Genomic DNA, 27,927 nt, shown 5'->3' with positions numbered 1-27,927 from the left:
CCGCTGTTCCCCATAATCGTGCTCAGCCAGTGAGATGATTGATAGCGAAGGCTACTTTGGCTCCCTCGGTGGCGAATGTATGTGGCTGAAGAGCTAACAGGATGGAGCAGTTCGTCAAAAACGGATTGCAGCCCTCTGGGTCTCCAGCGTAGCGTTCCGGTGTCCCCACCCGGGGTTCGGGTGCGGAAATGGGAGGGTGGCGCCGAGTTGGGAGCCGTCGCAGCAGGGTTCGAACCAGGAACAGCGTGTTGAGTCAACGAGGTGGCCATCTGTTGAACCTGGTTAGCCAGCAGTGTCAAGGCTCTCTCCAACGCCGAGGCGGAATGGCGAGCCTCAGCCGCGTTAGAGGAGAGCTGAGCCTCGTGTTGCTGGAGCATTCCCTCAACACGGGCTAAGCGAGACTGCAGAGTGCTAGGGTCTGCTGGGTCCATTGTTTGCCAGATTGTACTGAAACGGGGTGTGTATGAACCCAGAAGCAGTACGCCAACACTCAAAGTCAGTTGGTAATAAGCTGTATTTTCGCCAGCACAAATAAAGATCAGCTCACAAATGTTCAGTCCGTTCTTCGGGTGAATTACCCAATTAATGTCTCTGGTAATCCAACGAGGTGAAGACACGAAGCTGGAACTCACTGTGGCTGGAGAGTAGGAAACCCCGTAGCTCGAAGAACCGACAACACGTGTGGAAACGTCGTCGGGGAAAACGCTGGGTCGTGGTCGGGGACAGGCAGGAGATCCGTAGCTGAGGAAACAGTCCGAGGATGCAACGGTACCGTCGAGGAGCAGGCTGAAGGATCGTCGTGGTCGAGCGGGGAGGTCTTTGCCAGTGAAGCCGTCAGAGATGCGGAACGCCGAAGCGAAGCACGTGGTCAGGGACAGAAGGCAGGTAGGTACACCGGGTGGCAGGCACGGAGGGTTGGTCGGGAACAGGCTGAGTCGGCAACAGGAAATCTGGCAAAGGAACGCTGGAAAGTCATGCATGGCAGAGGAACAATCTGGCAAAGAGTGAGTGAACTGGAGAGTCTTAAATACTGCACTGATTGGAGATGAGCTGCAGCTGAGGGGAGAGCAGGCTGCAGCAGTGGGCGTGGCTAGCAGGTAGAGCAGAGCAGAGTGAGGTGAGTGGAAAAGTACTGGCAGTGAAGGGGAGGAGGAGAATGCAGGAATCATGACAAAAACACTGGAATTGGGAATGGAGTTGGCCACTGCTCTGAATTCTCTCACTGCAAAAGCTACACTGATGAATCCTGGCTTGTTCTAGTGGACGGAGATGATGATATGCAAGCAGACGATTCTATTGTAGCGATGGAGGAGAATGAAGATGTAGAAGCTCCATCTTCTGGTAGTTCTGGTGATTTCCACAAGATCCTCAGCAGAGCTCTGTCTTGAGGAAGCTCTTCAATGTCTGTTAAGTTACAAAGTTCGTTTCCATAATCAGGGTCCTCAAACTGAATCAGAAAGCCACCTTTAAGTTGGAGCCTTTCTTGAAGAATTCCCTTTAACTGTTCAACTCAAGACAGGACTTCTTTAATATCAACTCTCCTGATGTGGATCAAAAAAATTTTCAAACCCAAGTTTTTTCACATCACGGCTTTTCCCTAAGAGTACAAGTTGTATTGAGGGAAGAGTTGAACGGAACTTGGCAGGAAAATGTAAAAACACCCAGTATACTGCTGTAATCTTGTATATCTTTTTTGAAGTCAAAAGACAAAAGCAGTTTCTCTGGCCTCCTAAAAGTGTGTTTAATTTGTTATACTGCCCATTCAGAAAAGACCTTTACTGCCCTGGTAAACAACTTTTTCTAAAAAATCTGATCTGTTGAGCAAAACTTAAAGGACTTTAAACACTCTTTTGATGTGCTTTATCATAAAGATAGTGGGAGATAGTTTGTTCACTGAGATATGCAGCTTTATGAAAGAGTTAATGCCCACTTGAAATGTGTAGGCCCTATTGATGATCCAGTGCAATGATTCAGACTTTTGTTGGGGATCAGTGAACTCTACAGGTGATTTGTTTTTTTTGTAAATTTAACCCTTTGAAACCTGAGCAAACTGGCTAGATTTCTTTCAAAAATGGAAGGGCAACTTTGGATTATATCCTTGTCACCTTTTACTTTTTTTGTTGCAATTTTTGTTTCTCCAGTTTTTTCTTTAAAGAAATCTAACCGATTCTCTCAGGTTTCGGGGGTTGATATGATTGTGAAAGGTGTCCGAATGCAGCACAAGAAAACCAGTCATTCCAGGTGTTAACGGGTTAAACTAGACATGTCAAGGAATTCCTGTGAGTTCAATGGAATTTGACTGGTCATATTTTGGTGCATAACATTTAAACACAGTGCAAAAATATAAAGAGGTAATATAAAATGCAAATTAAGAAAATTTACAACACTGAACAGGACCACAAGCCCATACGTGATTGGTTCAGCTGAACAACCAATAGGCAGTGCTCTGCCTCTACCATGCCCAAAGGATGTGGACACCAGGCACTCAACGTGATTTGATTGATTGACTGAATGAGCAGCCGACCATCTGTCTGTCCGTGAACATCAATAAATAAATCAACAGTCTGCCATTATCTATGCATCAGTCACTCTCCAGTTGCTGCATAACACGACAAACAAGTCAGTGGAATATTAGTAGGAATGTGAGCTTGTGTGTTAGTCTGTGTGCACACGTGCATGCACATACTGGTACCATTCAAAGGCACATGACCTCCTCTCCTTGTCTTGTCCTCTAGTCACCACTAGGCAGTGTAAGAGGGTATCTACCTGTGTGATGGCTAAATCCAGAGCTGTCCCGAAGTGTTTCTCATGTAAGCTGCATGCACTGTGTGTGTGTGTGTGTGTGTGTGTGCGTGTTTGTTTATTTGTGTGTTTTAACTGCACTGCCTGGAGTGTTTTACTGACGGTAGATAAGAGACGCAATTATATGTGGACTCCCTTGGGTCTGTAGTCTGAATCTTTAAAAAAAAAAGAGAAAGTTTGGTTACAGTTACATAACCAGCTGTTTGACCCTGTTACCTCATAACCCAGCCATATGCCAGGGACAAATTCCTTTCATCCAAGCTTTTTCCTTGTCCTTGCTAACCCCAGCCAAGTCATGGTGTAGGGGGAGAAAACAGTCTGCAACGAAATGTTAGAAGTTTGACATTTGCAGTACTGTATAAAACGTCACACTTTAACATTTAGTATTTTCTTCTTAAAACATCAGATGTGCTGCTTATAAACCCAGGTGAGCCCATGGCAGTCTATGTCTAACCATAGGTGAAAGGGTTAATGAATACAGCTGGTCGGCTTTCAGGAGAGACTGGTATGTTAGTGCTTAGATGTAGGGCAGCTGCATTGAGCTATTTTTGCTAAACAACCCTCATTGTTGATTAAATATCTTTTAGCAATGTTGTTACCAAACAATTGGCTATCCACACATCCATCAGAAACAGAAACTTGATTGGAGTCTTATTTGCAGTGATAAAAATTAATTTTCATGCTTACCCCCCAAAAAACTTGGTAAGATTCAACCGAGTATATTTCCTTTTAAGCTTATGAGAACCCAAATCACCCAAAACTTTCTTAATATGAAATTTAGGGTCTTATGTGCATAATAAAAAGCATCAAAAAGGATCAGACAATAGCCTCAATCCAAATTTGAAATATTGTTATTTTAGTTTTATCCTGAAGCTGGGTTGATTTTGGTGTGGTTATCCCTGATCCATATCATGTGATATGGATACAGCTAATCAAAAAACTTAAAGTCAGATGTTAGTTGATACTAATTAAACATGGCAAACTGAAATCCCTCAATGCTCCATCCAGTGCTGGAGCCACTCTGACACAAACTGGACAGTTGGTAAATTCTGAGCACTGTTGGAACGTACCACTCTGACTCTGGTCACTCTGTCTGAGGAGAAGGACCAGCAAAGCGCTGAATGGGGTGAATGTGTAATGAACCTAATTGTTGGTTAATTCATGGAGAAATAGAACGCTCCCATTTTAGTGTAAAGCGTCAGATTGGATTTATGAACACAGCCAGAGTCAGAGGGCTGTAACAGATAGAGCTGTTCTACACTGACTCTGCTTTGCTCCATGGCTGTTGTAGTGGAGAAGAGACACAGTTGACAAAGGTGAGATCCAAGGAGTTGTCAATCAAAATGTGATCTGCCACAGCCACACCGTCTGAAGAAATACCACTACCCTCAAAATTAGCTGTTTTCAACTCTCTTTTCTAATAGTTGGAAACGTTTATTTTCACTCAGATTTTTGTAGATACTTAACGAGACACTCATTTTTTTTTTAATATATGCATTCTTACTATTTCAAGCCAAGTTTCCAGAGGCTTACATTTACTTTCCACCACTGCCTAATACCTATTTACTATTTTATTTATTTACCTATTTACTGATGTTCCAGCATTAGCAGCTTAGTTTTACAATGGCCCAAAACTTCAAAAGCATAGGTAAGGAAATGTGCCACAAATCCAAAAATGTTTCTTTTCTAAAAAGAAAATTCAAACATGAAGAGAAATGTTGCAGATACCTTAGCACATACAGTGTCATCGGAGTTTGAGTGTGTGTGAATGATTACTGAGTAGCAGGTGGCATCTTGTACGGTAGCTCGGCCACCAGTGTGTGAATGTGTGTGTGAATGAGTGAATGTGACATGTAGTGTTAAAGCGCTTTGAGTGGTCAATAAGACTAGAAAAGCGCTATACAAGTCCATTTACCATTTACCATTTACAACATTTAAAAGTTTCCGACCCTATTGCGAGAAAGACGCACCATTGCTGCCCTTGCACCACACATGCACCGCTGGCATGACAGTACAAAATCAGTATGGGGCACTCGGCTTACGTACAACCTTACACAGGTGAACCTACCACTGCATTGTGGCTTGGAATGTGATATCACATTATACTGCATTGAAGTTGTACAGCACACTTCTGTAGACTTTGAATATTCAGGGCATAGCCAAAAGTGCAGCTTACAAAGTTTTATTCAGTAACATTCCAAAAATGCATATCCCCACAGCCTTAACAAGCAGTAGATAGCTCCATGTTGGCACGATGAAGTAGCCTACGGCGTAAAAAGTAGCCTACGTCTGGTTCAAAATAAGTCCAAACTTCCCCAATGGATGACCATTTTTGAGTCATGATAAAGGCCAAAATGTGTCTTGTAACAGACAGTAAGACTTGTTTTTAGCCAAGCTGATTTCCAGGTCTTACCTTCCAAGGTCAAGCATACCTGTGTGCTGTCCTTTTATCTGACCTGTCCCGGGCACTGAATATTTTTACAGGATGCATGAGGGCAGCCTTAGTGTGACGGCTAGGGTCACTATATTTGAAGGGGGTTAAGATTTTCCTCTACCTTAACAACCCCCTCATTCCATGTAGGAGAATAGAAAACATCCAGGGTCCTTGCTCATATTGAGGCAAGGGGCATGTGTGTGAACTGGGAAAAGAGCTGGCCTCATCCAACACAGCAGACCTTTTTAAGCCTGTCTTCGGATTCAGTCTCAATGGCATATGCCCAACTGGGGAGCAGTTAGAGGATTCAGTGCCGACTAAAATCTCTCCATCTTGGTGCAAGTTTGACTGTACACACTTGGCTGTGGTTGCTGAGGATTCAAATACTGCTAAAGCATTTTGTACTCTTTCTCAAATACAAGCATGTGCTCATGCTTTTTCGGACAAACACCCCAGCATATCAACCATCAAGGAGGGACTGGGTCTCTGATTCCCTAAGGGAAGCCAGGAGACTGTGAAAATGGGCTTATCCACGCTTGGCCTCCTTGAGCGCAGTGCCCCTCCCAGGCAGAGCAAACTCTGTTGCCAATTACCTCTCACGCCAAAGAAACCTCTGCCCCACTGGGGATGGACACTCTCACCAACTCTTAACCGAGGGGTCTCTTTTATGCATTCCCTTTGATCCTCCTAATAGTACTCAGGGTTCATGTGGGAGATTTCTGCATCACAGGGTCCTCCTACTGGTCCCCAAGAGACCATAAAGTTACAAGGTACAAGGTAGATTTATTGTCAAATCCTGCTACATCTTTTTGGCATCGAAGGAGGAGTTGAGTAGTCTCACAGCCTGGGGAAAGAAGCTGCTCTGTAGTCTGGTGGTTCTGCAGTGGATACTTATGTATCTTTTTCCAGATGGCAGCAGGGTGAACAGACTGTGGCTGGGGTGGCTGCTGTCTTTCAGTATCCTTTGGGCTCTGTGCAGACACCTCACTTCACCGAGGTCACTGATGCTCTGTAGATGGGAACCACTGATGTTCTGGGCAGTTTTAATCACCAGCTGTAGAGCCTTCCTGTGCTGGGCTGTACACGAACCATGCCAGTTGGTGATGTTAATGAAAACTGCTTTTCCTCTGGCAGGTACAACAGCCAAGCATGTGGGTGAACTTCTCATCCTTTCTATTAGTCTCCTGTGCCCTGAGTTAAAGGCAGAAAGTTCTTGAGTGATACTGTGGATAAATATTTTCTTCTTACCAAAGATCTTATCTCCCAGATACTGTATGTTAATCTGACTGGAGCCAAGGCATAGGCCTACAATTCTCCGGATGAGACTTGAAGAGGAGGAAAGGACCACTTTTTTGTGTCTGTTGCGGCTTCATATTGGGGCAACAAATGGCTTCAGGCACTAAGAGCACGTTTGTCTGCTACTGCTTAAAAAAGGGATACGCAATGTCAAAACGAATGCTCCAGCACTGGGATAATCAAACAGGCTGATGAGGTAGCAGTTAAACCATCTCTGTCATACATGTGTCATTCTGCCATTTGGCCTTATCTTGGGCAGTAATGAAGGAGGTGCCACGAACAAGGTACAATTGAAAAAACCTTTTTGCATGGAACATGGCTGTGCACAGCACTATCCATATTTTCTCAAATAACTTGGAAGTAAAGACAAAGGTGAACATTGAGTTAACTACCACGAAATGTCCATTGTGCTTCCTGATTCAGTTTTGGTCTGGTTTACTTGTGCTTACTTGTGCACAGGCATGGCTACAGTATGTGCTCATGTGCATCTGCACAATAGTATTACACACAGCTCCAATCACCTTGTCAATCCTTGGCTGTCCATTCTTAGATTTCAGCTGCAAAGATGTTGAGTAAAATGTTAATTAGAATGATGGCCAAAATGACAAAATGAAACAAACAAAAAATTTTATATTCCTTTAAAATTCAGTTGATGCCCTTTATGTCCTCTGTTATCACTTTTGCATATTTTATTCATAGGCAAACCCTCAAAACATTGAAAACACTGGTAAAATAATTGGTAGTCATCGGATAGAGCTGCTGTGTATTGAAATAATGCTCGGCCAGTTTAAAGGGGGTATGCTGTGTGTGGAGAAGGGCCTGTGGCTGGTTGTGCAACAGAGATGACACAATTAGAGAGTAAAATATTGCAGTCTATGTGATTGTCTTACATTGCCGAAGAGTAACACCAAGACCCCAATGTAAAAAAAAGGAACAAAATACTGTAAAAAATAAATAAATAAATAAAACTAAAATAAAAATGAGAATTACAAACATGCTTAATTCTGCATGCTAACGTTTAAAATGACAACATCTGTTTAACAGACAGCATTTACTATGGTCACCATCTTAGTTTGGCAATTTTACGTCTTCAGGACTTAATATTTTTGAGAATGGCTATTAAAAAATGCGCTTTGAAAAGTCAACATGTCTCAAAAAAAAATATCCAGTGATTTAAGGAGGTCTCTTTCCCAATGTTAACAAATGGGGAAAAGTCTTTCTGGGCCAGTGTGCATCACGTAATGCTGTAGTTCCACTTTTGGCCACTATGTAAATTTTGCTAAAGAGGGTGGCGCACTTCCTGTGGGGCCTGGGTCCATCAGACAAATTTGAGTGCTTGATTTGTAAGAGCAGAATAGTGAGAGTGAGAGAGAGCAGAATCACGAGCCTAACAGATGATGAAAGCAGCAAGTGGAGTTTTCTTAGTACAATGAAGCTAGCAATAGTGATTTCGATGCTTTGAATGATCCCAGCTGACGGCGCTCACTTTTGGCAGTCTGAATCTTCAGAGCACAAACTGAGAGCAGACCGTCAACTGTTCAATGTTATCTGGAACAGAAGGGTCATCCTTATGGACCCTCCCTTTTAGTTTTTTTTTACTCATCCAATACAGACAAAGAGCAGCAGGCTATTGGTGTCAAAACTGTCTTAAAACTCAAAGTGCATTGACACTAAATGACTAAAATCACATTCAATTTGCTGAATAGTCTTCAAGCTATGAACCCAGAGTAATTTTGAGTTGAATTAATTTTAAAGTTAGTATATCATAGTGGCCATGTTTTTCATTGTTTTGTCTCATTTTTGTCATTTGTCATTTTTCTGAAGATGGAGGGTTTTTAGATTTCTTCTTTTATTAGTTATGAATAGTTTTAAACTGTACTTTTACACTACAAGTTACATTCAGCCATTTACACACTCATTCACACACTTGTGGCCAAGGCTACTAAGTTTTTAGACATTCACAGTTTTAAGACGAGACATTGGGAGCAATTACTTTGATGAGTTGTGGATGACTTGCTCTACCTCCTGAGCCACAGCCGTCCCATATAACAGAGAAAGTGATTACAACCTTTATAAGAAAAACATCAATGACCACTGAGCATAATGCTGCCCCCAGAACTTTTAGAATAGGTGTGGCACAATTCTGACAAACGTGGATGAATAGATGGGTAGGTAGATTTGTCCTAAATATGGTCATCAGTTGCTCCTTACAGAGGAGTGATATATAGAAAGGCTGACTTTTCCTTCTGAGCCTGACATACAGATATGGCTGCGTTCAGTTACAGCTCACTGGTCAAAAATACTTCACAAAGGACATCTTGTGATCTCAAGTATTAAGAAGCTGCCAGAGGAAGTCGAATTTGGGTCAGGAGCTAATAGTAAAGAACACAAATACGATATAAACTAATGAACACATACATGGTAGAATTTGAAAAGGATAAATAAGGTAGAATCTAACGTACACAAAAATGTGGAGTGCTGAAACTCCAGCTCTAGGATTTTTTGTTAGGTGAAATCAGGGTCATTTTAGGTTATAAAACTATTCTTTTTTTCCCTACTTTTCTCTTTTTCTTTTTTGTGTACTTAAAGACATCTTATATTTATGGTTCATCAATTCAATGTATAACAGTAAAAGAATTGTTCTGTACAAAGTTTTAGAACAACATGCACAATTACTGTTTACATGTATTTTTTTATACCTCATTTTCATATGCTGATACATATGTTTATGTTTTTCAAAAATCAAGAAATGAACAATATAAAAATGCAGCTAATCTGTAACTAAAGGGATCAAATCAGTGGTATGTTCCTTTAATGAATCCAGCACTATGAAGGAAAGAAAACGTGACATACATACAGAGGTCACCAGCACAGCCTTGTCTCCATGTTCACCTCTGAATGCTTTTCAATTTGATTTCAAAAGTCAGACAAAAGATCAGCACACTTCTCTGTTAACTCCAAGAAAATTGTAAACTTGTTAGACTTTAACCTTCAGTTCATTTTTTGATACAGAATCTGTGTATATTTTTTGGATGTGTTTGTGCCCTCTGTTTTCCTCTGACTGTGTTTTCTCCTCATGTTTGTGTGTCTCTATCAGGCTACATCGAAGCTGTGGTTATCCCTGCAGGAGCCAGGAGGATCAAAGTGGTTGAGGACAAACCCTCACATAGCTTTCTGGGTAATGATGCTTGTGTTTTAAGGTCCCTGAGAGAGATAACCCCAGGCATACTCACAATCACAATATAATGACACTTTTTGTATTTATATTGTGAGTGTTATTTTTATTATTATTATTATTTTATAAATTGCATAACAGATTTCATAACCTTTTTATAAAAAAAACAAAACATTAGCTGGTTCATGCCTAATTATTTCATTTTTCAAAGATTATACATAAACTGAATAGCTTTGGATTGTTGGACTCTATCTCAGATAGATAGATAGATGTACATACACATACATAATCCCATGTCACACTGTGTGTTCCTCTCAGCTCTGAAAGACTCCAGGAAAAGGTCTATCAACAGTGACTGGAAGATTGAGCTTCCAGGAGATTTTGAACTGGCTGGGACCACAGTGCGCTATGTCAGAAGAGGACTGTGGGAGAAGATGTCTGCCAAGGGACCCACTAACACCCCTTTACACCTGATGGTAAACACATCTCTGTTCAGCAAACAGTGTAACAGTCTAGCCTTGATGCATTGGCAGGACTGAAACATCCTGCTGGTGGTGCTGATGCTCGTGATAAGGCACAGTCACACATGAGCAAAATAAAGACCTGCGATATTCGCCTCCTGTTCACTATGGAGGACTGAAACTGACAATATCAAAAATAAATTAATGTGTCAATAAATAAATAAAAATGCTAGAAATGACAATATTTATTTAATCCATCCATCCATCCATCTATTGTCCACCGGTTATCCGGGGTCGGGGCACCGGGGGCAGCAGCCTAAGCAGGGAAGCCCAGACTTCCCTCTCCCCGGTCACTTCGTCCAGCTCTTCCCAGGGGATCCCGAGGCGTTCCCAGGCCAGCTGGGAGAAATAGTCTCTCCAGCGTGTCCTTGGTCTTCCCCGGGGCCTCCTACCAGTGGGACGTGCCCTGAACACCTCACCAGGGAGGTTTCCGGGAGGCATCCTAATTAGATGCCCGAGCCACCTCATCTGGCTCTTCTCAACGCGGAGGAGCAGGGGCTCTACCCTGAGCTCCATGACCGAGCTTCTCACCCTATCTCTAAGGGAGAGCCCAGCCACCCCACAGAGGAAGTTCATTTCAGCCGCTTGTACCTGCGATCTTGTTTTTTCGGTTACAACCCAAAGCTCGTGACCATAGATGAGGGTAGGAACGAAGATCGAAAACCGAGAGCTTTGCCTTTCGGCTCAGCCCCCTCTTCACCACAACAGATCGATGCAGAGTCCGCATTACTGCAGACGCCGCACTCCTCCAGTTGGGGCAGGATCTCCTCCTCGATCTGGAGAGGACACTCCACCCTTAGAACCATGGCCTCGGATTTGGAGGTGCTGATTCTCATCCCAGCTGCTTCACACTCGGCTGTGAACCGATCCAATGAGAGCTGAAGGTCACGGCCTGATGAAGCCAACAGGACCACATTATCTGCAAAAAGCAGCGATCCAATCCTGAGATCATGCGTAGAAATTCTGTCCATAAAAGTTATGAATAGAATCGGTGACAAAGGGCAGTCCTGGCGGAGTCCAACCCACACTGGAAACGAGTCCGACTTACTGCCAGCAATGCGGACCAAGCTCCGGCACTGGTTGTACAGGGAACGGACGGCCTGTATCATGGGGTCCAATACCCCATACTCCCTGAGAACCCCCCACAGGACTCCCCGAGAGACACGGTCCAATGCCTTCTCCAAATCCACAAAGCCGATGTTAACTGGTTGGGCAAATTCCCATGCACTCTCAAGGATAGACCTTACCAGGGAGACTGAGGAGTGTGATCCCCCTGTAGTTGGAACACACACTCCAGTCCCCATTCTTAAAAAGAGGGACCAGCACCCCTGTCTGCCAGTCCAGAGGCACTGCCCCCAATGTCCAAGCAATGCTGCAGAGATGTTTCAACCATGACAGCCCCGCAACATCCGAGAAGCTTTTTGACCACCTCGGCAACCTCAGCCCCAGAGATGGGAGATCCCACTCCTGAGTCCCCAGGTCCTGCTTCCTCACCGGAAGGCGTGCCAGTGGGATTGAGGAGGTCTTCGAAGTATTCCTTCCACCGATCCACAACGTCCTGAGTCAAGGTCAGCAGCGCATCGTCCCCACCATATAGAGTGTTGACAGAGCACTGCTTCCCCCTCCTGAGACGCCTCATGGTGGTCCAGAACCTCTTCGAAGCCATCCAGAAGTCATTCTCCATGGCCTCACCGAACTCCTCCCATGCCCGGGTTTTTGCCTGCTGTTTGGACCACAGGCACAAACAACAGTCAGGATCTGGCCCCCCAGGGGACGGAGGGAGGCTACATTCTCGTCCACCAGGGTGAACTCCAACATACAGGCACCGAGCCAGGGGGCAAAAAGTATTACCACCCCTGCCCAGCGCCTCTCACGAGTGGCAACTCCAGAGCGGAAGAAGTCCAACCCCTCTTGAGAAGACTCGTTCCGGAGCCCAAGCTTTGTGTCAAGGTGAGGCCGACTATATTTAGTCAGAACTTCTCAACCTCACGCACCAGCTCAGGCTCCTTTCCCATCAAAGAGGTGACATTCCACGTCCCTAGAGCTAGCATCTGCAGCCGAGGATCGGACCGCCAAGTTCCCTGCCTTTGGCTGCCACCCAACTCACATTGTACCCAACCCCTTTGGTCCCTCCTATGGATGGTGAGCCCATGGGAAGGAGGTCCCATGTTGCCTCTTTGGGCTGTGCCCGGCCGGGCTCCATGGGTAAAGGCCTGGCCACCAGGCGCTCACCATCAAGTCCCACCCCAAGGCCGGGCTCCAGAGGGGGGCCTGGTGACCCACGTCCGGGCAAGGGAAACTTTGGGCCATTTGTGTCTTTCATCATAAGGGGTCTGGTGAGCTACACTTTGTTCGGTCCCTCCCCTAGGACCTGTTTGCCATTGGAGAGCCTACCAGGGGCATAAAGCTCCCAACAACTGAGCTCCTAGGATCAATGGGACACTCAAACCCCTCCATCATGATAAGATAGTAGCTCAGGTATTTAATTTCCCATTTAATTGGAAATGTATGGACTTCCCTATGATACATTGATGGTGGAAATGTAGGAGGAAAAGGAAAAAGAGAGGTAAAAATGTTTGAGGAAATAGAGGGGGAGGCAGATAGTGAAAATAATACATAAATAAACGCATAAATATTTACACAAATAAATAAACAAATTAAAAAATGAATAAATAAATATGTAAAATGTAAAATAAAATGGGAAATTAAATAAATAGGGGAATTTATACATGGAATATAAGTGGAAAATAATACAAAGATAAATAAGAAAATAAATATTAAAATTAATACACTAATAAATCAATAGGAAAATTAATACATTGATCAATAAAATGGAAAGTCAAATAGGAAATTAAATAAATACTGTCATTTTTGGCATTTTCATGTATTTATTGACACATTTATTCATTTATTCATTCATTTATTCATTTATTTATTTATTAATTTGTCCTTTTCAGTCCCCCATAGTTCACTTCCAATCAAGGTGAGCAGAGAGGCAAATAAAACATCCACTTCCAGTGGCAAAGGAAATTTGTGTCTTTGCATCATCTGGAGTTGAACTTTGGTTAACTTTGACCAGCAAAGTGGCAGCCAATAGGAAAGAAGTATGTGTGAAGACAATGGTGATTTGTGCCTTCCCCAGTGTTATTGTACAGTTTTTCTGTTCTTTCAACCTCTGTGTTGTGTTTCAGGTGCTGCTCTTTCATGATCAGAGCTATGGGATCCACTATGAGTACACAGTGTCTCTGAACACAACGGAGGACAGCAGCGAGGAGCACAGGGAGCCAGAGTACCTCTACATCTGGACACACAGCAGCTGGCAGGACTGTACTGTGCAATGTGGAGGAGGTAACACACACACACACTTACATATACTCAGACTGACTTGTAATCTATTACACATGGTTGCACACAGGTCATCACATGTTTGTCTGTGGGGACATCAGGTTGTCTTAATAGCAAAATCATGTGGGGTTGTTAATGGTTTTGAAAGTGTTTTTGTAAATATCATACATTTTTTTTGTTTTGTTTTGTTTTGTTTTGTTTTGTCATTAGAGGCCAAAAATGTCCCTGTAAAAAATGCCATAAAATCCTATATCCTATATATTATTATTTTCACCATTCAAAAATATTATTAAATAATGTTATTATGTAAATAATAGAAATAATGTATCATAATAATGATCATAACGACAAATATTCATTCTGTTTCAGAATTTTAACCCTTTAAATGCCAGTTTATTTTTTATATTAAAAGATTGAGTTTACTGTATACTGAATACTAAGTGGATTTGTTTCTTCTTCCACAGTCTGGGACATGCTTATGTTTAGGAATAACGCAGCTCTAAAATGGAAATTCTTGAGTGGATTGTCCGCTTAGATATTCTAAGCATGGATCAGGGTGTAACTTGTATCTCAGCAGTCTAAGGTGGTTCATTGTATTTGATGTATCAGTTTGATGCAAAAGCAAAATTTCTGACCAGTGAGCTGTAAATTCTGGACTCCTGAACATCTCAGAGCTGTACCCTCACTGCAGTTGATGTGGGATTTTTTTTTGCTCTACAGAACAGTTAAAGCACTAACCTATACACTGTGTGCAGGTGAGAGGAAGACCGTGGTTTCCTGCATGAGGATAGCTAATAAGACCATGGAAGTGGTCAATGATAGCTACTGTCAACCTGAGAACCGACCACACCCTCAAGTACGACTCTGCAACTCTCACCCCTGCCAGTACAGGTGAGACCAACACACACACAGACCCGCACAAGTCTGTATCTGCTAATTCCTGGTAGACTTGAGTTAGCAGATACCAAAGTTGAAAATAATTATATTGCCATTATTCTCGAAAACTGAGATTTATACATTTACTCATCTAATCAATACACCTAAATGGTTGTTTTGGCTGCTGTAAAGTTCTGAAGACTTGACGTGAATGTAGAGTGTTCAGTTATGATGTGGTGCAACAGTCTGACACTCACATCCAGTTAGTAGACAATGTGAGAGAAATGACTCATCTGTCTGTAGACCGAATCGCTGTGACGTCACGCCAACAAAAAAAAGGCAGAAAACTGGCTGCTGTTTTGAACTATGGAGATATGTAAATTTGGCCAACTTGTTTTTATGTTGTTATTTTCAGTTGTAACTGTGACATACGAAGATATAGAGTTAAATAGGGTGGTCTGACATTTCTGTTGTGCTTCTTTTATGAACTGTATTGCTTTGTTATTGCTGATAAACCAAATCTACTGGCATACAAACTAAAAAATGTACTGATATGGATGAGGCTTACATGTACATCTAAAAAAAATTTAGATGTACACTATATTTGAATATTTGGAGTAAAATGTTGAAAATGAAAAGAAAAATGTTTTTCTCAGTGGAGTCTGGTGTTTTTGATATAATGGCTTCAAATCTCCATTGGTAAGGTGTGAAAATATTTTAAATTTTGCATATACACAAATTGATGTCAGTTTTTTCGGTGGGCCTTTTTGTAGGTAGCTGAAATCTAATCAATGGAGGCAGAGTTTGCTCAGTGCCGTTTGACTATATGTATGTGACACAGTGGTTTTTTACCTGAAAGTTATTGTAAATAAACATTGTGATTCAACTACTGAAATACAATTAAAACTTACATTTCATGAACTGCTTTTTGAATTTTAGTTTACACTCTTCTTCTTCAACTTATGGCATAATAACAATACTTAAGGGTTAATCCGATAACTGTTACTTTTTTCCTGTTTCATTCTGCATACATATAAATTATTGCATTTACTTGGTTTTCAAATATGACCTGTAACAGTTGTCTTTAGCAGTACATGCTCACATGCTCACCATGCCAGTCAAGTGTATAAATGCATCCTTATCTCTCTGTTTCACACCTCCATCTACAGTAGAACTGTGTTTTTCTGCCCGGAGCTTTTCCAAAACAGTTTCACTGTACAGTGTGTTTCTGTGTGTTTGGGGAAAAAAGAGCTTTAACAACACAGTGATGTAAACTGCCCAGTGAGGGTGGGGTGCTGTGTGGCAGAAGTAGTAGTAAGTTAAGAAGAACTTAAGGTCACCTTAAATTTCTCTGATCACTCACATTAAATGTCAGTATATTGTCATTAATCCAGTTATAAAGCAGTGAGCACCTTTGGAATTGACTGCTAATCTGCAGATAGTGTTTATTATTCCTGTTGAAATCTCTGTTTTATACTCATTCCTTTGTGAGATAACAGAATGTATGTAAGTGCAACTATATTGTGAAGTTAGCAGAAGGGGACTGAACAGAGATTTGACATGCTGATTCTCAGCAGAGCAGCTGGCTGTCTGTAGCTGCCTACTCACAGTTGGTTGTTAGAGAACAACTTTCTGTTGACTCTTTCTCTGAAATAATTAATTTTAAATGTCATTATCGCTGACCACACTGTGGTGTTACTGCCTGCCATCTGAAAATAGGACGAAGAAGAGTAGACTAGCCATTTTCCTGTTGTTCAGGTGTTTCACTTTCGACTGCCTGTTCTCATTCCGAAGTCATCAAATACCACCACTGTTATGGTGTTTCAGCATACAATCCCGACACCAAGAGACACCTTTCGTGTCAACATGATGCACTGCTGGACAACATCAGCTGAGAATGTTGCTGCACAGAACCAGTCATGGTGTTATTGTATGCTGCCAGATGGTCAGTGTCACTTGAGAACTCGGCCAGACAAAACCTGTCATGTCTGCATGATATGCCACAGAACAGCGTCAGGTTCTAACGATGCTGGTAACAAGGTAATATACGGATATAATACGAATACGAATATAAGGACTTCTATAGGGCAGGCAGGAGAGGCAGCGGATGGGTCCATGCGCCCAACTTGATGTGATATTTTTTTTGCTACACCTTACCAAGTTCCTCCGTCCCCCTAATCCTAACCATCCGTGCCAGCATGTTCGTTTGTTAACACCCAGGTGTTGGTTGCCATGTGCTTGTGTTGCTCACATATAAACACGTGCAGGATAATTCCTCCATGTGCTTCACGTTAGCAGCATCCCGGAACATCAATAGCAGACACAGGAATACTTTGTGATATGTAGACACGGAAGTCCACTGTAAAGTGGCGATATGTGATGACTTAGGATGAGAAAGTACTGAACTCTCTGTGAAAATCTCATGGAAAGTTTGAGTAGACACAAGCTATTTTCTGCCACCAAAATTATTTTTTAAAAAATAGTTTGTGCACTATAAATGTAACCTGAGACTCAACCATCTCCCCATCGTTGTTTTGCAAACAGATTTGAGGTTATAAACTGTTTGTAATACTTTTTCATAGGTGGGTGACAGGAGAGTGGGGAGCCTGCTCTGTCACATGTGGTAAAGGTCTTCAGCAGAGGGAGGTAGTTTGTGTTTACCACCTCCAGAATGGCTCACTGATCCACACCAGGGACCTCTACTGCCAGGGAGGAAAACCTCCTGTTCTTCAGGGCTGTGAGGGCCGCCTCTGCCTTACTGTGTGGGAGGCTTCGGAGTGGTCCAAGGTACATCATACACACACTGTGCATGATGTCATTTGAAAACTATTGCAGGCTCTGGGCCTGGCTTCCCATTAATGATTGATATTAGAAGTGAGGAGTGCATCCATGAATGCTCTTAAATTCTGACATACATTTCTTAATGCAGCACTTAAGAGAGAGTCCCTATATATTTAGAATTCCCAAATGTTTCTGAAGATATACAATTTGACATTAAAATGAATTTTCCACAATGTAGGATGGTGTAGAGGAAGACAGACACCAAAAAGGGCAAAATAATAGATAAATAATAAATAGAGAAGATTACAATAGTGTACAAGTTTGCAAGCTCTCACACTTAAAAACCTTATTATCTTTTAAAGTATTAATAGTAGAAACAAGAAAAGTAACCGCCCACCTGTCATCAGAGAGCTTAACAGTTTGGTTTAGTAAGTAGTTAGCAACCAAAAAAATAAAACAGAGAAAGAATAGCAGAAAAGTGTGGATGTTGAGTCAGCATTCACACAAACGTGTTAATCAGTTACAAGTTGTGGCTCTGTCATGTGAGATCTATGTCATGCGGGAACAGAAAGAAGGAGCTGTTTTACTCTCTTTTCTACCTGTTTTATTTTTTCCATCAATTCCTCCAGTGTTCATCAGACTGTGGCCAAGGTGTACGCAAACGGACAGTGACATGTACAAACCCTCAGGGTCTCTGTGACCCCCTGTCCCAACCCACTCAAGAGGAGCACTGTGAGGACTACTCCAGATGTAACGAATGGAAGACTGGAGACTGGTCCAAGGTACAACTTTCTGCAAACTACCTGATTCATTCATTCTCAGCAACTCACTCAGCAAAAAAAGGAAAATACCTTCCCAAAAGAGGAAAAAAAGTCATGAACTTGCTTACTGTGTTAAGACTGGATATTATCTTCCTATAAATTAAGTTTCTGATTTTGGTTGATCCCAAAATGATAAATTACACTCATTCACTTAATTACTGAAATCTGAGAGTATGGAAACATCACTAAAAGGCAGTTCAACAGTTCTCAAAGTACAAACATACTGACTGGAGACAAACCAGCAGTCCATCCAGATAGCCTAAGTCTCATTATATGATATTGCTCAGTCGCCACAACCACAGCTGGAAACGCCCCAATGTCTCTCTAAAAAAATCTCTCTGCTTTAAGCGCCACATTCTCAGCTTGAAACGTTCCTCTGCTCCTCTAAAAAGCCTGGGTGTTGGTTTGTGTGTTGGTGTCAGTGTTCTGCCACTGTCTGCTGCTTGGCAACCATCTAGCAGAGGGTTTACGCCAGTGGTATTCAACTAAAATTCAAAGAGGTCCAGTTACTAAAATTTCCTTCCAGCAAAGGTCCAAACCTCATAATGTCCATTAAATAAAATCAACAACATATAATTCCATATCATTTCAGGAATAATTATTGTCAATTTTCAACAATTTGAACATACAGACACTAGCATGGAAAACAAATAGCTGGCTTTACATAAATGAAGTTAGTCCCAGCACAATGAACTTAAGGCCTCCATTACAAGTGAAAGAAAACAGACCATAATCCTTTTGAATAAAAAATATGCCTATTTTAGAAAAAGTGCAGAGCAACAACAATTAAACAAAATCTTTTTTTTTAGATTGAAGGCCTACATTTCAGGTGAAAATAACAAATATGCCTATCTCAAGTAAAAAGTAGAAATAAAAAGTGCCACTTTTTAGAAAAAGTGTGAATATTGTTAAGTAGCCTTTCTCTCTCTCTCTGTCTCTGTCTCTCTCTGTCTCTGTCTCTTTCGCTCTCTTTAAATTATTTCTACTTTCCTTACTTTGGAGCAGGCCATACCTTCTAAAACCTGTGTAGCAAACATCAATAATCAATTTGATTGGCTTGTTTGAAGAAGGAGTGCTATCGGGCCTTCTTGGCCTGTGGGACTCCGGAGGCAGCAGACAGGTACCAACAAAGCGGAATGCAGCTACGGCAGTCGCCGAGGCGAAAACCCGGGCATGGGAGGAGTTCGGTGAGGCCATGGAGAACGACTTCCAGACGGCTTCGAAGAGGTTCTGGACCACCATCCGGTGTCTCAGGAGGGGGAGGCGGTGCTCTGTCAACACTGTGTATGGTGGGGACGGGGCGCTGCTGACCTCGACTCGGGACGTTGTGGATCGGTGGAAGGAATACTTCGAAGACCTCCTCAATCCCACTGGCACGCCTTCCGGTGAGGAAGCAGGACCTGGGGACTCAGGAGTGGGCTCCTCCATCTCTGGGGCTGAGGTTGCCGAGGTGGTCAAAAAACTCCTCGGTGGCAGGGCCCCGGGGGTGGACGAGGTCCACCTGGAGTTCCTTAGGGCCTTGGATGTTGTGGGGCTGTCGTGGTTGACACGACTCTGCAACATTGCGTGGACATCGGGGGCAGTGCCCTTGGACTGGCAGACCGGGGTGGTGGTCCCTCTTTTTAAGAATGGGAACCAGAGGGTGTGTTCCAACTACAGGTGGATCACACTCCTCAGCCTCACTGGTAAGGTCTATTCAGGGGTACTAGCGAGGAGGGTCCGCCGGACAGTCGAACCCCGGATTCAGGAGGAGTAATGCGGTTTTCTCCCTGGTCGTGGAACTGTGGACCAGCTCTGGACCCTTGGCAGGATCCTTAAAGGGTGCATGGGAGTTTGCCCAACCAGTCCACATGTGCTTTGTGGACTTGGAGAAGGCACTCGACCGTGTCCCTCGGGGAGTCCTGTGGGGGGTTCTTCAGCTTGTAGATTGGCTATTTTCACCATTTGTCCTAACGCAGGTGGCTAGGTGCTCATTAACACTTTAAACATACCTGCAAGTGATGCATGAGCCTCCTCTCGCAATTTCTTCTTTTGTTCTCTGTTCTCTGCCCCCGAGTCCTGTTGCTTTTTGGGGCCAATTTTTTTTTTCTCACTTGTTACCTTAGGGAGGGGATCAAATTTCAAAGCAAATGCACGCTGCTGCAAGACGCAATGACGCACGTGGCAAGACTCGTGACCGCGACACATGATTATTTTTTTAGCAAATATGTATAGTAAAGGTTTATCTTATTGCCTGTGTGCTTCAGTTTAACTTAAAATAATTCATCATTTAGGCCTATAATTATTATGATGATCGGCTCAGTTAGTGCCCCCTCGGCACCGTGGTGCCCTACGCACAGTGTGTGGTGTGCATGTACGTTGCGGCGGCACTGTCCAGATGGCTCCCACAAGGTCAGTCCATCCAGTGCAACAGCTTGATCTGGGATGTTAGGGGTCAACCCATGACTCTGTGAAGATGTGCGCAGAGCAGTCTCTGATTTCCCATTGCTGAGTAAGCCTGAATCGCATATCATCCACTTTATTCTCCTGCAACTGGACATTAGCCAGAAGAAGGCTTGGTAGAGCAACAGCTCCTGGTTTATGTCAGGTCAGCCTTGCCCTGATGCCGGCTCGCCTCCCTCTCTTTGTCCGGCGCTTTTGGTTTTGTTTCTCCCCTCTTGTCTGACTGGCAGTTCGGCATGTGCCACTGGTGGGCATCCTTTCGCGGTCTGCTGCATTCAGTCCAAAACCCATACAACTTTTCCAAATGTTGATAAGTGCTTCTTTATCGTCGAAAAGTTATGCTTAAGCAGAAGGGGTCATGATGTCAAAAAAATGTATAAATACAACAAAAAAGTAGCAAGGATTTGAGGAGCTACAGGCTGCTGCATCTACATGTGCTGCCATCGTCATAGCATAAGCCCAGTGTTTTAAGATAAAGTCTGTGTTTTCCATCTATGAGTGCACAACACTGGCATTTATGTAGAAATATTTCAATCTTCTGCATTTGACTGGGTGTACTGACACCTGCCTTTGGCTCCCATTGTCTTCTTATGTTGGATAAGCATCATTGGATATTTTTTCCTCCCCCTAAGTTTACTTTATTTAAACTGTATTCCTTACACCGTCAGTATTAAACTCTGTATGTGCCTATACTTATCTAAATTTCTGGAGACTATAGCTATATATCCAAATTCCAAAAAGTTGGGATGCTTTGTAAAACATAGATAAAAACTGAACACAATAATTTGTCATTTTTATAAAATCTGTTAAAAACAATAAAAAGACAATACATTCAAAATCATAAAGTTTATTTTTTATGTAAATATACACTTATTATGAATTTGATTCCTGCAGCATGTTTCAGGGAAGTTGGGATAGGGATAACAAAATACTTTGAAAGTTATTGAATGCTCAAAAGCATCACTTTTGAACACTCCTCAGGTTTACAGGTTATGTGGTGATTGAATGAAGTGTCACAATAAGGTATGATAGGGTATTTTCAAAAGGCTCAGTCCCTCACAAGGAATGATGGTCACTTTGTAAAAGAAATGTGTAGGCAAATACTTTCAGCAGTTTAAGAATATTTCACAACATCCATTTGTAAATAATTTTGGGATTTCGCAATGTAAAATTCTGGAGGAATCTTATGTACAGACAGATGGACAATCCGGAAACATAATTCCTGCGACCAGGGCTGTCGCTGGTGCAGAACCATAAAACAGCTCTTGAATGACTGTCTTAAACTATCAGTAAATTTTTAAAAATGATTTTTAATTATGCTGAACATTATTATTTGGTTTACATTTAATCAAAATGAGGCACCTTTCATTTGTAAAAGGGAAATGAAAGCCAACTGATTAATTTAGTTTCATAAAATATACTAAACTAAAATCAATGTGGAACTTAATAGTTAAAATAAGTATAACCAAACTTACAGTTATCAGTTGAAAAGAATGAAGGATTTGGAGTTCACAAAGATTTATTCAAAAACATAACAGAAAGTAAAAGTATTTTATAGCTAGAACACAAAAGGATGGATAACTGCATACAAGACCTTCTGTCTGTTAAACATGAACCTACTGTACATCAGCGTAACTGTGGCAAAGCCACTAACATTACCCAGCAGCCTAACCAACAACATGAGCCAGTACACCATTATCTTTATCTACTCAACCAACCTATAAACTTATCTTCATCTCTACACCAAATGGGTGGAATTTCAATTGAAAGTGGGTGGGGCTTAACCCTGAAGTGTGTTGGATCTAAAAAGATGTTATTTTAAGCCTGAAATAGATATTGGTTGATCAGAAATTGCTATACTTACTATTTCTTCAGAAATGAAATTCAGATATTTTTTGATTCTAAGAGACTGAACACTATGCTTACTGATTATACCTTTGAGAGTGAGACGTGAAGACTGATATTAATTATCAATGTATGTGTGCTCAGTTCAGATCTGGAGCCTAGCTTAGCATAAAGACTAAGAGCAGAGTCAAACAGCCAGCCTGGCTCTGTCTAAAGTTAAGAAAAAACTAAACTAAAACTAACACCTTTCATGATCACTTAATAACAAGCAGTATCTTAATCGTTCAACCTGTTCAAATACAGAAGTGTAATAATGACTTGATCGATTTACAATATTAATGTGAAATGAGAACCACCAGTGTTGACTTGAACACCCTCAGCCACAGAATGCGCAGTGAGATCTGACTCTTTTGATTGGCTGTTTCAGTGCTCATCATCCTGTGGGAAGGGACTGCAATCGCGAGTGGTCCAGTGTATGCACAAAGTGACTGGTCGTCATGGTAACGACTGTCCGGTGTCGCTGAGACCACCTACATACCGACCCTGTCACCAGGGTACTTGCAATGAGAAAATCAATGTGAACACCATCACCTCTCCCAGGCTAGGTGAGTTTTTTTTATTTTGTTCTACTGTGAGATTAAAAGTTTATGTCTGTCTGTTCATACACACAGCATGTACCTACTACAGTCTCAATCTGGGCTGAACCTGTTTTTTTCAGGGGCATCCAATACTCATCTAGAAACAGGTTAGTGATATGAAGTTACTTCAGTAAACAAACGGCACAATCAAGACTTGCCTTTCTATATTAAGTACAATAATCACCTTCAAATATGGTAAGTTTTACTCCAATTTTGACAACTCCCCACCCCCTATCTGTGGTTTATCCATGACATCACAGGTGATGTAAGTGAGAGCATAAAAGTATATTGATTATGGTAACTCAGGATTAATCAACAAATAACTTAAACAGTACTTGTCTTTGTAAAGAACCCTAGGAATGAGTCCTAAAACCTGGAAATCAGTCAGCATTTTAGCACCTCCAGCTCCCTAATTTCAGTCAATGGCTTTTATGAATGAGTTTTTGGTTTAGAAGCCTGAAATAAAGTCTGTGGTTAAAACAAGATGAAGAGATTTTCATGTTTTGTTCTACTACATAAAATATGTCAGTTAATACCCCACTGTGAACTTTGAAGCTTTCATGTTTCTTAAAAAGGCAGTTACTAACAAGTGACTAAATGAGACTACAGAACGTCATCACATCGAGCTGCACTGAACACGGCTTTGCAGCCTTGATTTAAGGGCAATGTGACTGTTGTGTAGTTAATTTATAGAATTAACTACACAACAGTTTTCAAATTTATTGATCAGGTGCACTGAAATAGTGCAAGATGATCAAGCAGATGAAAAGTTAAAATGAAAGAAAACACAATGTCAAGCATCTATCAACAGTAGAGAGGCAACCTATCCCATAAAACATGGAAGGAAAAGATAAAGAAGAGGCCTGATCAGAGAATAACCCATAACTGTATTAATGGGAGATCCTAACCTAGGTCTAAGACTTGCTGTGTGTCCCTATCATTTAAGAGCATCAACCCCATGACAGCACAGGAAAGATCGTTTCACCTTCCTCAGAAGTCTCGATGCCAGGGAAACGGTTCACTCTGGAAAGTTGCAGTGCAGCCTTTGTGATTCCTCCATCTCTCTCTCCATGAACAGCTGGATTATTTTCTGACACCTCATGTGGCTGAGATGAAATCACGATGATAGCTCGTTCAAAGTCTCTTTTTGTCTCACAGTCTCTCTCATGCAAAGTGCTCTGGTTTTAAATCGTCATTTAGAACACGCGTAGCACGGGCTGTTTCCAAAGTTCTGTCTTTCAAGGTAGATAAAGCAAAAGCCCAAAGAGCCAAAAGACCCAAAAAGACCCCAAAAGACCCAAGTCCTTCAACTTCACTGGGGTTATAACTCCTGTGAATAAAGAAGGGGTGGGGTGCTTGACTGTCAAAGCGGGAAAAATACACTCCTCCCTTCTATCACTTCTACTGTTTTAACTCTCTAGATTTTATTTCTTCCTGAAGTGTTGATAAAGTTCACTACAGGCCTTCAAATCTTCAATATTTGAAACCATGACGCTCTCCTCTGCTGATCGATACCAAACACTTACGAGAAAACCAAATAATTATTTGGCAGATCATTAATTAAGTAAAACAGTATTAACCACATTTAAAAAACATAATAAATATGTGTGAAAATAAGTAAATGTAAAACTACAGTGTCAAAACACTCTGATATAATTAAAGGTTGTTAAAGATCCTATTTGAGTAAAGGTATACAAGTACTAGCATCAAACTATAACAAAGTATGAAAGTACTTAATATGACCAAAGGTCTATCAACAAAACCTATAATTAGAAAATCACAAATTGCATGATTACAAAACAATATAGCATCTGCGCACAATAGTGTAAAGGAAGGATAATTAAGATACAGATAAAGGAGATGTATAGCAAAATGCAAGTCTGGACTAAGAGTCTTTCCATTCAGTGTGCAGCACGCTGCTGGCAGGGGGTTACGAAAGGTCACACCCCTCCACACACACACAGGCACAGCTTGTGTTTGTGCGTTTGGCCTCAAAGTCGGCAGGTAAGCAAAGTTCCAGTTCTGTAGGTATGAGACCTCCACACAACATTTAAAAGTACGTTTTACTTTGAATACAAAAATCTGTTAATGTGATCCTCTCTTACAGTCTGGAGATATGTGGGCATGTCACCTGTTGGTTGTGGAACAAAGACATAAATTGTCTGTTTCTATGATGTAGGGATCTCCTGATGTCTCCTTGAGTCTTTGCAGGGAGCTCAGTGCCCCAAATGAGTCGTAAGTTAACTTAAACTGTCGGTCGGGCAATAAAATCTGTCAGTTCTGCTTACAAGAGTCGTAAGTTCAACACAGTAATTAGGTCCATTAGCTGACCCTGAGGTTCATCTAAGGAATCTCCAAAAGAAGTTTCGGTTTTGGGCAGGCATTTGAATATCTTCTTATTAAGAGTTGTCCTCATCATCCACTGCACTGACGTTGATCAGTAGGTTGTTCTCTGTGCACCACTCTGCAAGATGGTTTCCTCCCGGTATGAACTCTCATCATTGATGAGAGCCGCTGTGGCTTCATCTGTCCACACTTTAACAGTTTTAACTGTTGGTTTGAGCCTGTTTATCAGCTGACAATATGTCGGCAGAAGGAGCAGAGAAATATGATCTGACAGGCCAAAGTGAGGGCGTTGGAGGGCTTTGTAGCTGTCAGGAATATTTGTATACACGTGGTCCAGGATATTTCTTCCTCTGGTGGGGATCTGGACATGCTAGTGGAATTTAGGTAAGACAAATTTGAAGTCTGTTTGATTAACATCACCAGCTATTATGAAGACTCCATCCGGTTGCTTGGTGATGTTGCTGCTGATGGCATCATGCAATTCCTGCAGTGCGTTTTTTTGAATTTGCATCAGGGGGAATGTATACTTAGGTAATATCACACGAAAGGGAGTGATGTTGTGCTTGTATAATATCCTGGCTGTGATTCGGTCATAGGCATGAGGCTGCAGGCCGAGAGCTGTATATCATCACAGCCGTGATGATATACAGCTCAATGCACAACTTCAGGTGTGATGTTGCTTTTATACAACAGTTCTACAATTGTCTTTTATTTGTCAATAGTAACAAGCAACAACAGATTATGATTTGTTTTTTTAATTAATGATTATTTTGGCTCCGCCGACACAAATAGTTTTGCAACTGCTGGATGTGACAAGTGTTGCCTATCAACACATAATACATTTTCCTGCACGCTGCTTGCTAATCTGTGTTAGCTCGGTCTTCATGTTATATACAGAGCAGATGCTTACTATCATGAACATTTATCTCTGTGTTTTTAGTAAGTAGTAAAAAAGACTCTGTTAACAGACACTTTGGCAGCCTGTGCGATTCAGATGAGTTAGTTTGATCAGACAGTTTGTCGCTGCAGTGTGTGTCCACTCACTGCCGTGATCTCTGTCACCTCGAGTCCTGTATCAGACAGTGTGTGGGTTTGTCGGTGTCTCTCAGGCTGTGGATAGTGTCAGACGAGTGTGTCCCTGACTCACTGCACATCCTTGTAACATCTGTAACAGCTGGTTTACCCACAGTGAATGGTGGTTTACCAAAACCCGTCTGTCAAAGCTGCTCCCTCCTGGGCTTCCTCATAACTTTTAATAACTCCAATGCATGTACAGTCAGCTCAAAACACACTTCAAAATTCCTGTCCTTTCTTGCTCGCCCTCCACTCCTCTCTCTCTCTCTCTCTCTCTCTCTCTCTCTCTCTCTCTCTCTCGCCTCTCTTCTTCTTCTCTCCTCTGTCAACCTGACCAAATGACAGCTACATGAACAGTGCCAACTAGCTGTTTGAACCTATGCTTACACCATACTATAAACATGTCCCACTGTCACTCTTACACTAATTAACGGGTTTTGAACAGCTGTGAGGCGAAGTGATACATGCAGAGTTAAAAGTTAACAGTCCCAGTGATGTTGTACTCCTGTATCAGCACTCATGGAATGCCTCTCGACCAATCAAATTGCTTGGTCGGAACTAACTGTTGTATAAAGCAACATTAAAAACACTGATGAATTCTCTGGGCAGATAATATGGGCGACATCTTAGCACCAAAAACTCAACATCTGGTGAGCACACTCCATACCCTTTAACTGCGTTTGAGCACCAAGCATCATTTATATACACACAAAGCCCTCCTCCTCTCCTCGTACCGGAGTCCTGTGACCTGTCTGTTCTGAACAAAGTCTGCCCATCCAGTGCAACAGCTTGATCCGGGATGTTAGGGGTTAACCATGTCTCTGTGAATATATGTGCAGAGCAGTCTCTGATCTCCTGTTGCTGAGTGAGCCTCAATCACATCTCATCCATTTTATTCTCTGCGAGCGGACATCAGCCAGAAGAAGGCTTGGTAAAGGAATAGCTCTTGGTCCCAGGCAAGTCAGCCTCACCCTGATGCTGGCTCTCCTCCCTCTCTTTGTCTGGTGCATTCACTTTCGGTTCTCCCATCTGGTCTGACTGGCAGTTTGGTGTATGCCGTTTGTGCAGATCCTCTCGCAGTCTGATGCATTCAGTCCAAGACCCACACAACTTTTTCCGATGTTGATGAGTGCTTCTCCATCATCAGCAGAGGGGGCCATGGAGCTGACAGGAAAAATAGGAAAATATAGCAAAAGTGGAATTACACCATCCGGGTCAGTCATGGCCCAGAAAGACTTTTTCCAATTGACTTAAATTGGGAAAGAGACATCTGTAAATCAGTGGATAATTTTTTTGAAGCATCAAAACCCCCACAAATGACTCCTTCACTATCTAGATTTAAGCCATCCAGTTCGATAATGTTTGAAAAATCTGCTAGAGGCGCAAGACTAAATTTTATAGACCGCTATTTAAGCTAGTGAAGCACTAAACTGGATTTCAATCACTCCGCTGGCAGAAATTCCCTGCTCAGGTGCACTTGGCCATGCTCGGCAGCTGTAAGTCTCTAGTGCGCATCCTGGGTCCATAGATC

General features: G+C 42.1%; 1 protein-coding gene across 2 annotated transcripts in view; it reads left to right on the top strand.

The window, feature by feature from the left end:
- The window catches only part of adamts17 (ADAM metallopeptidase with thrombospondin type 1 motif, 17), a 143,782-nt gene that overhangs the window by 113,017 nt on the left and 2,838 nt on the right, over positions 1 to 27,927 (top strand). Inside the window, exons 16-23 of one of the 2 annotated variants that reach the window (XM_042485184.1) lie at positions 9,630 to 9,710; positions 10,026 to 10,183; positions 13,420 to 13,576; positions 14,329 to 14,464; positions 17,032 to 17,236; positions 17,860 to 18,012; positions 22,766 to 22,943; positions 23,057 to 23,192. In XM_042485184.1, the coding sequence (XP_042341118.1) occupies positions 9,630 to 9,710; positions 10,026 to 10,183; positions 13,420 to 13,576; positions 14,329 to 14,464; positions 17,032 to 17,236; positions 17,860 to 18,012; positions 22,766 to 22,943; positions 23,057 to 23,088 (1,100 nt within the window). In that variant the 3' untranslated portion in view covers positions 23,089 to 23,192. Of the gene's footprint in view, positions 1 to 9,629; positions 9,711 to 10,025; positions 10,184 to 13,419; positions 13,577 to 14,328; positions 14,465 to 17,031; positions 17,237 to 17,859; positions 18,013 to 22,765; positions 22,944 to 23,056; positions 23,193 to 27,927 lie in introns of those variants that run through there. The other variant, XM_042485175.1, reaches the window with a different exon arrangement.

Source organism: Plectropomus leopardus, chromosome 1 (genome assembly GCF_008729295.1).
Source record: "Plectropomus leopardus isolate mb chromosome 1, YSFRI_Pleo_2.0, whole genome shotgun sequence".
NCBI classification, from domain to species: Eukaryota; Metazoa; Chordata; class Actinopteri; order Perciformes; family Serranidae; genus Plectropomus; species Plectropomus leopardus.
This window is presented reverse-complemented; position numbering and strand designations above follow the sequence as displayed.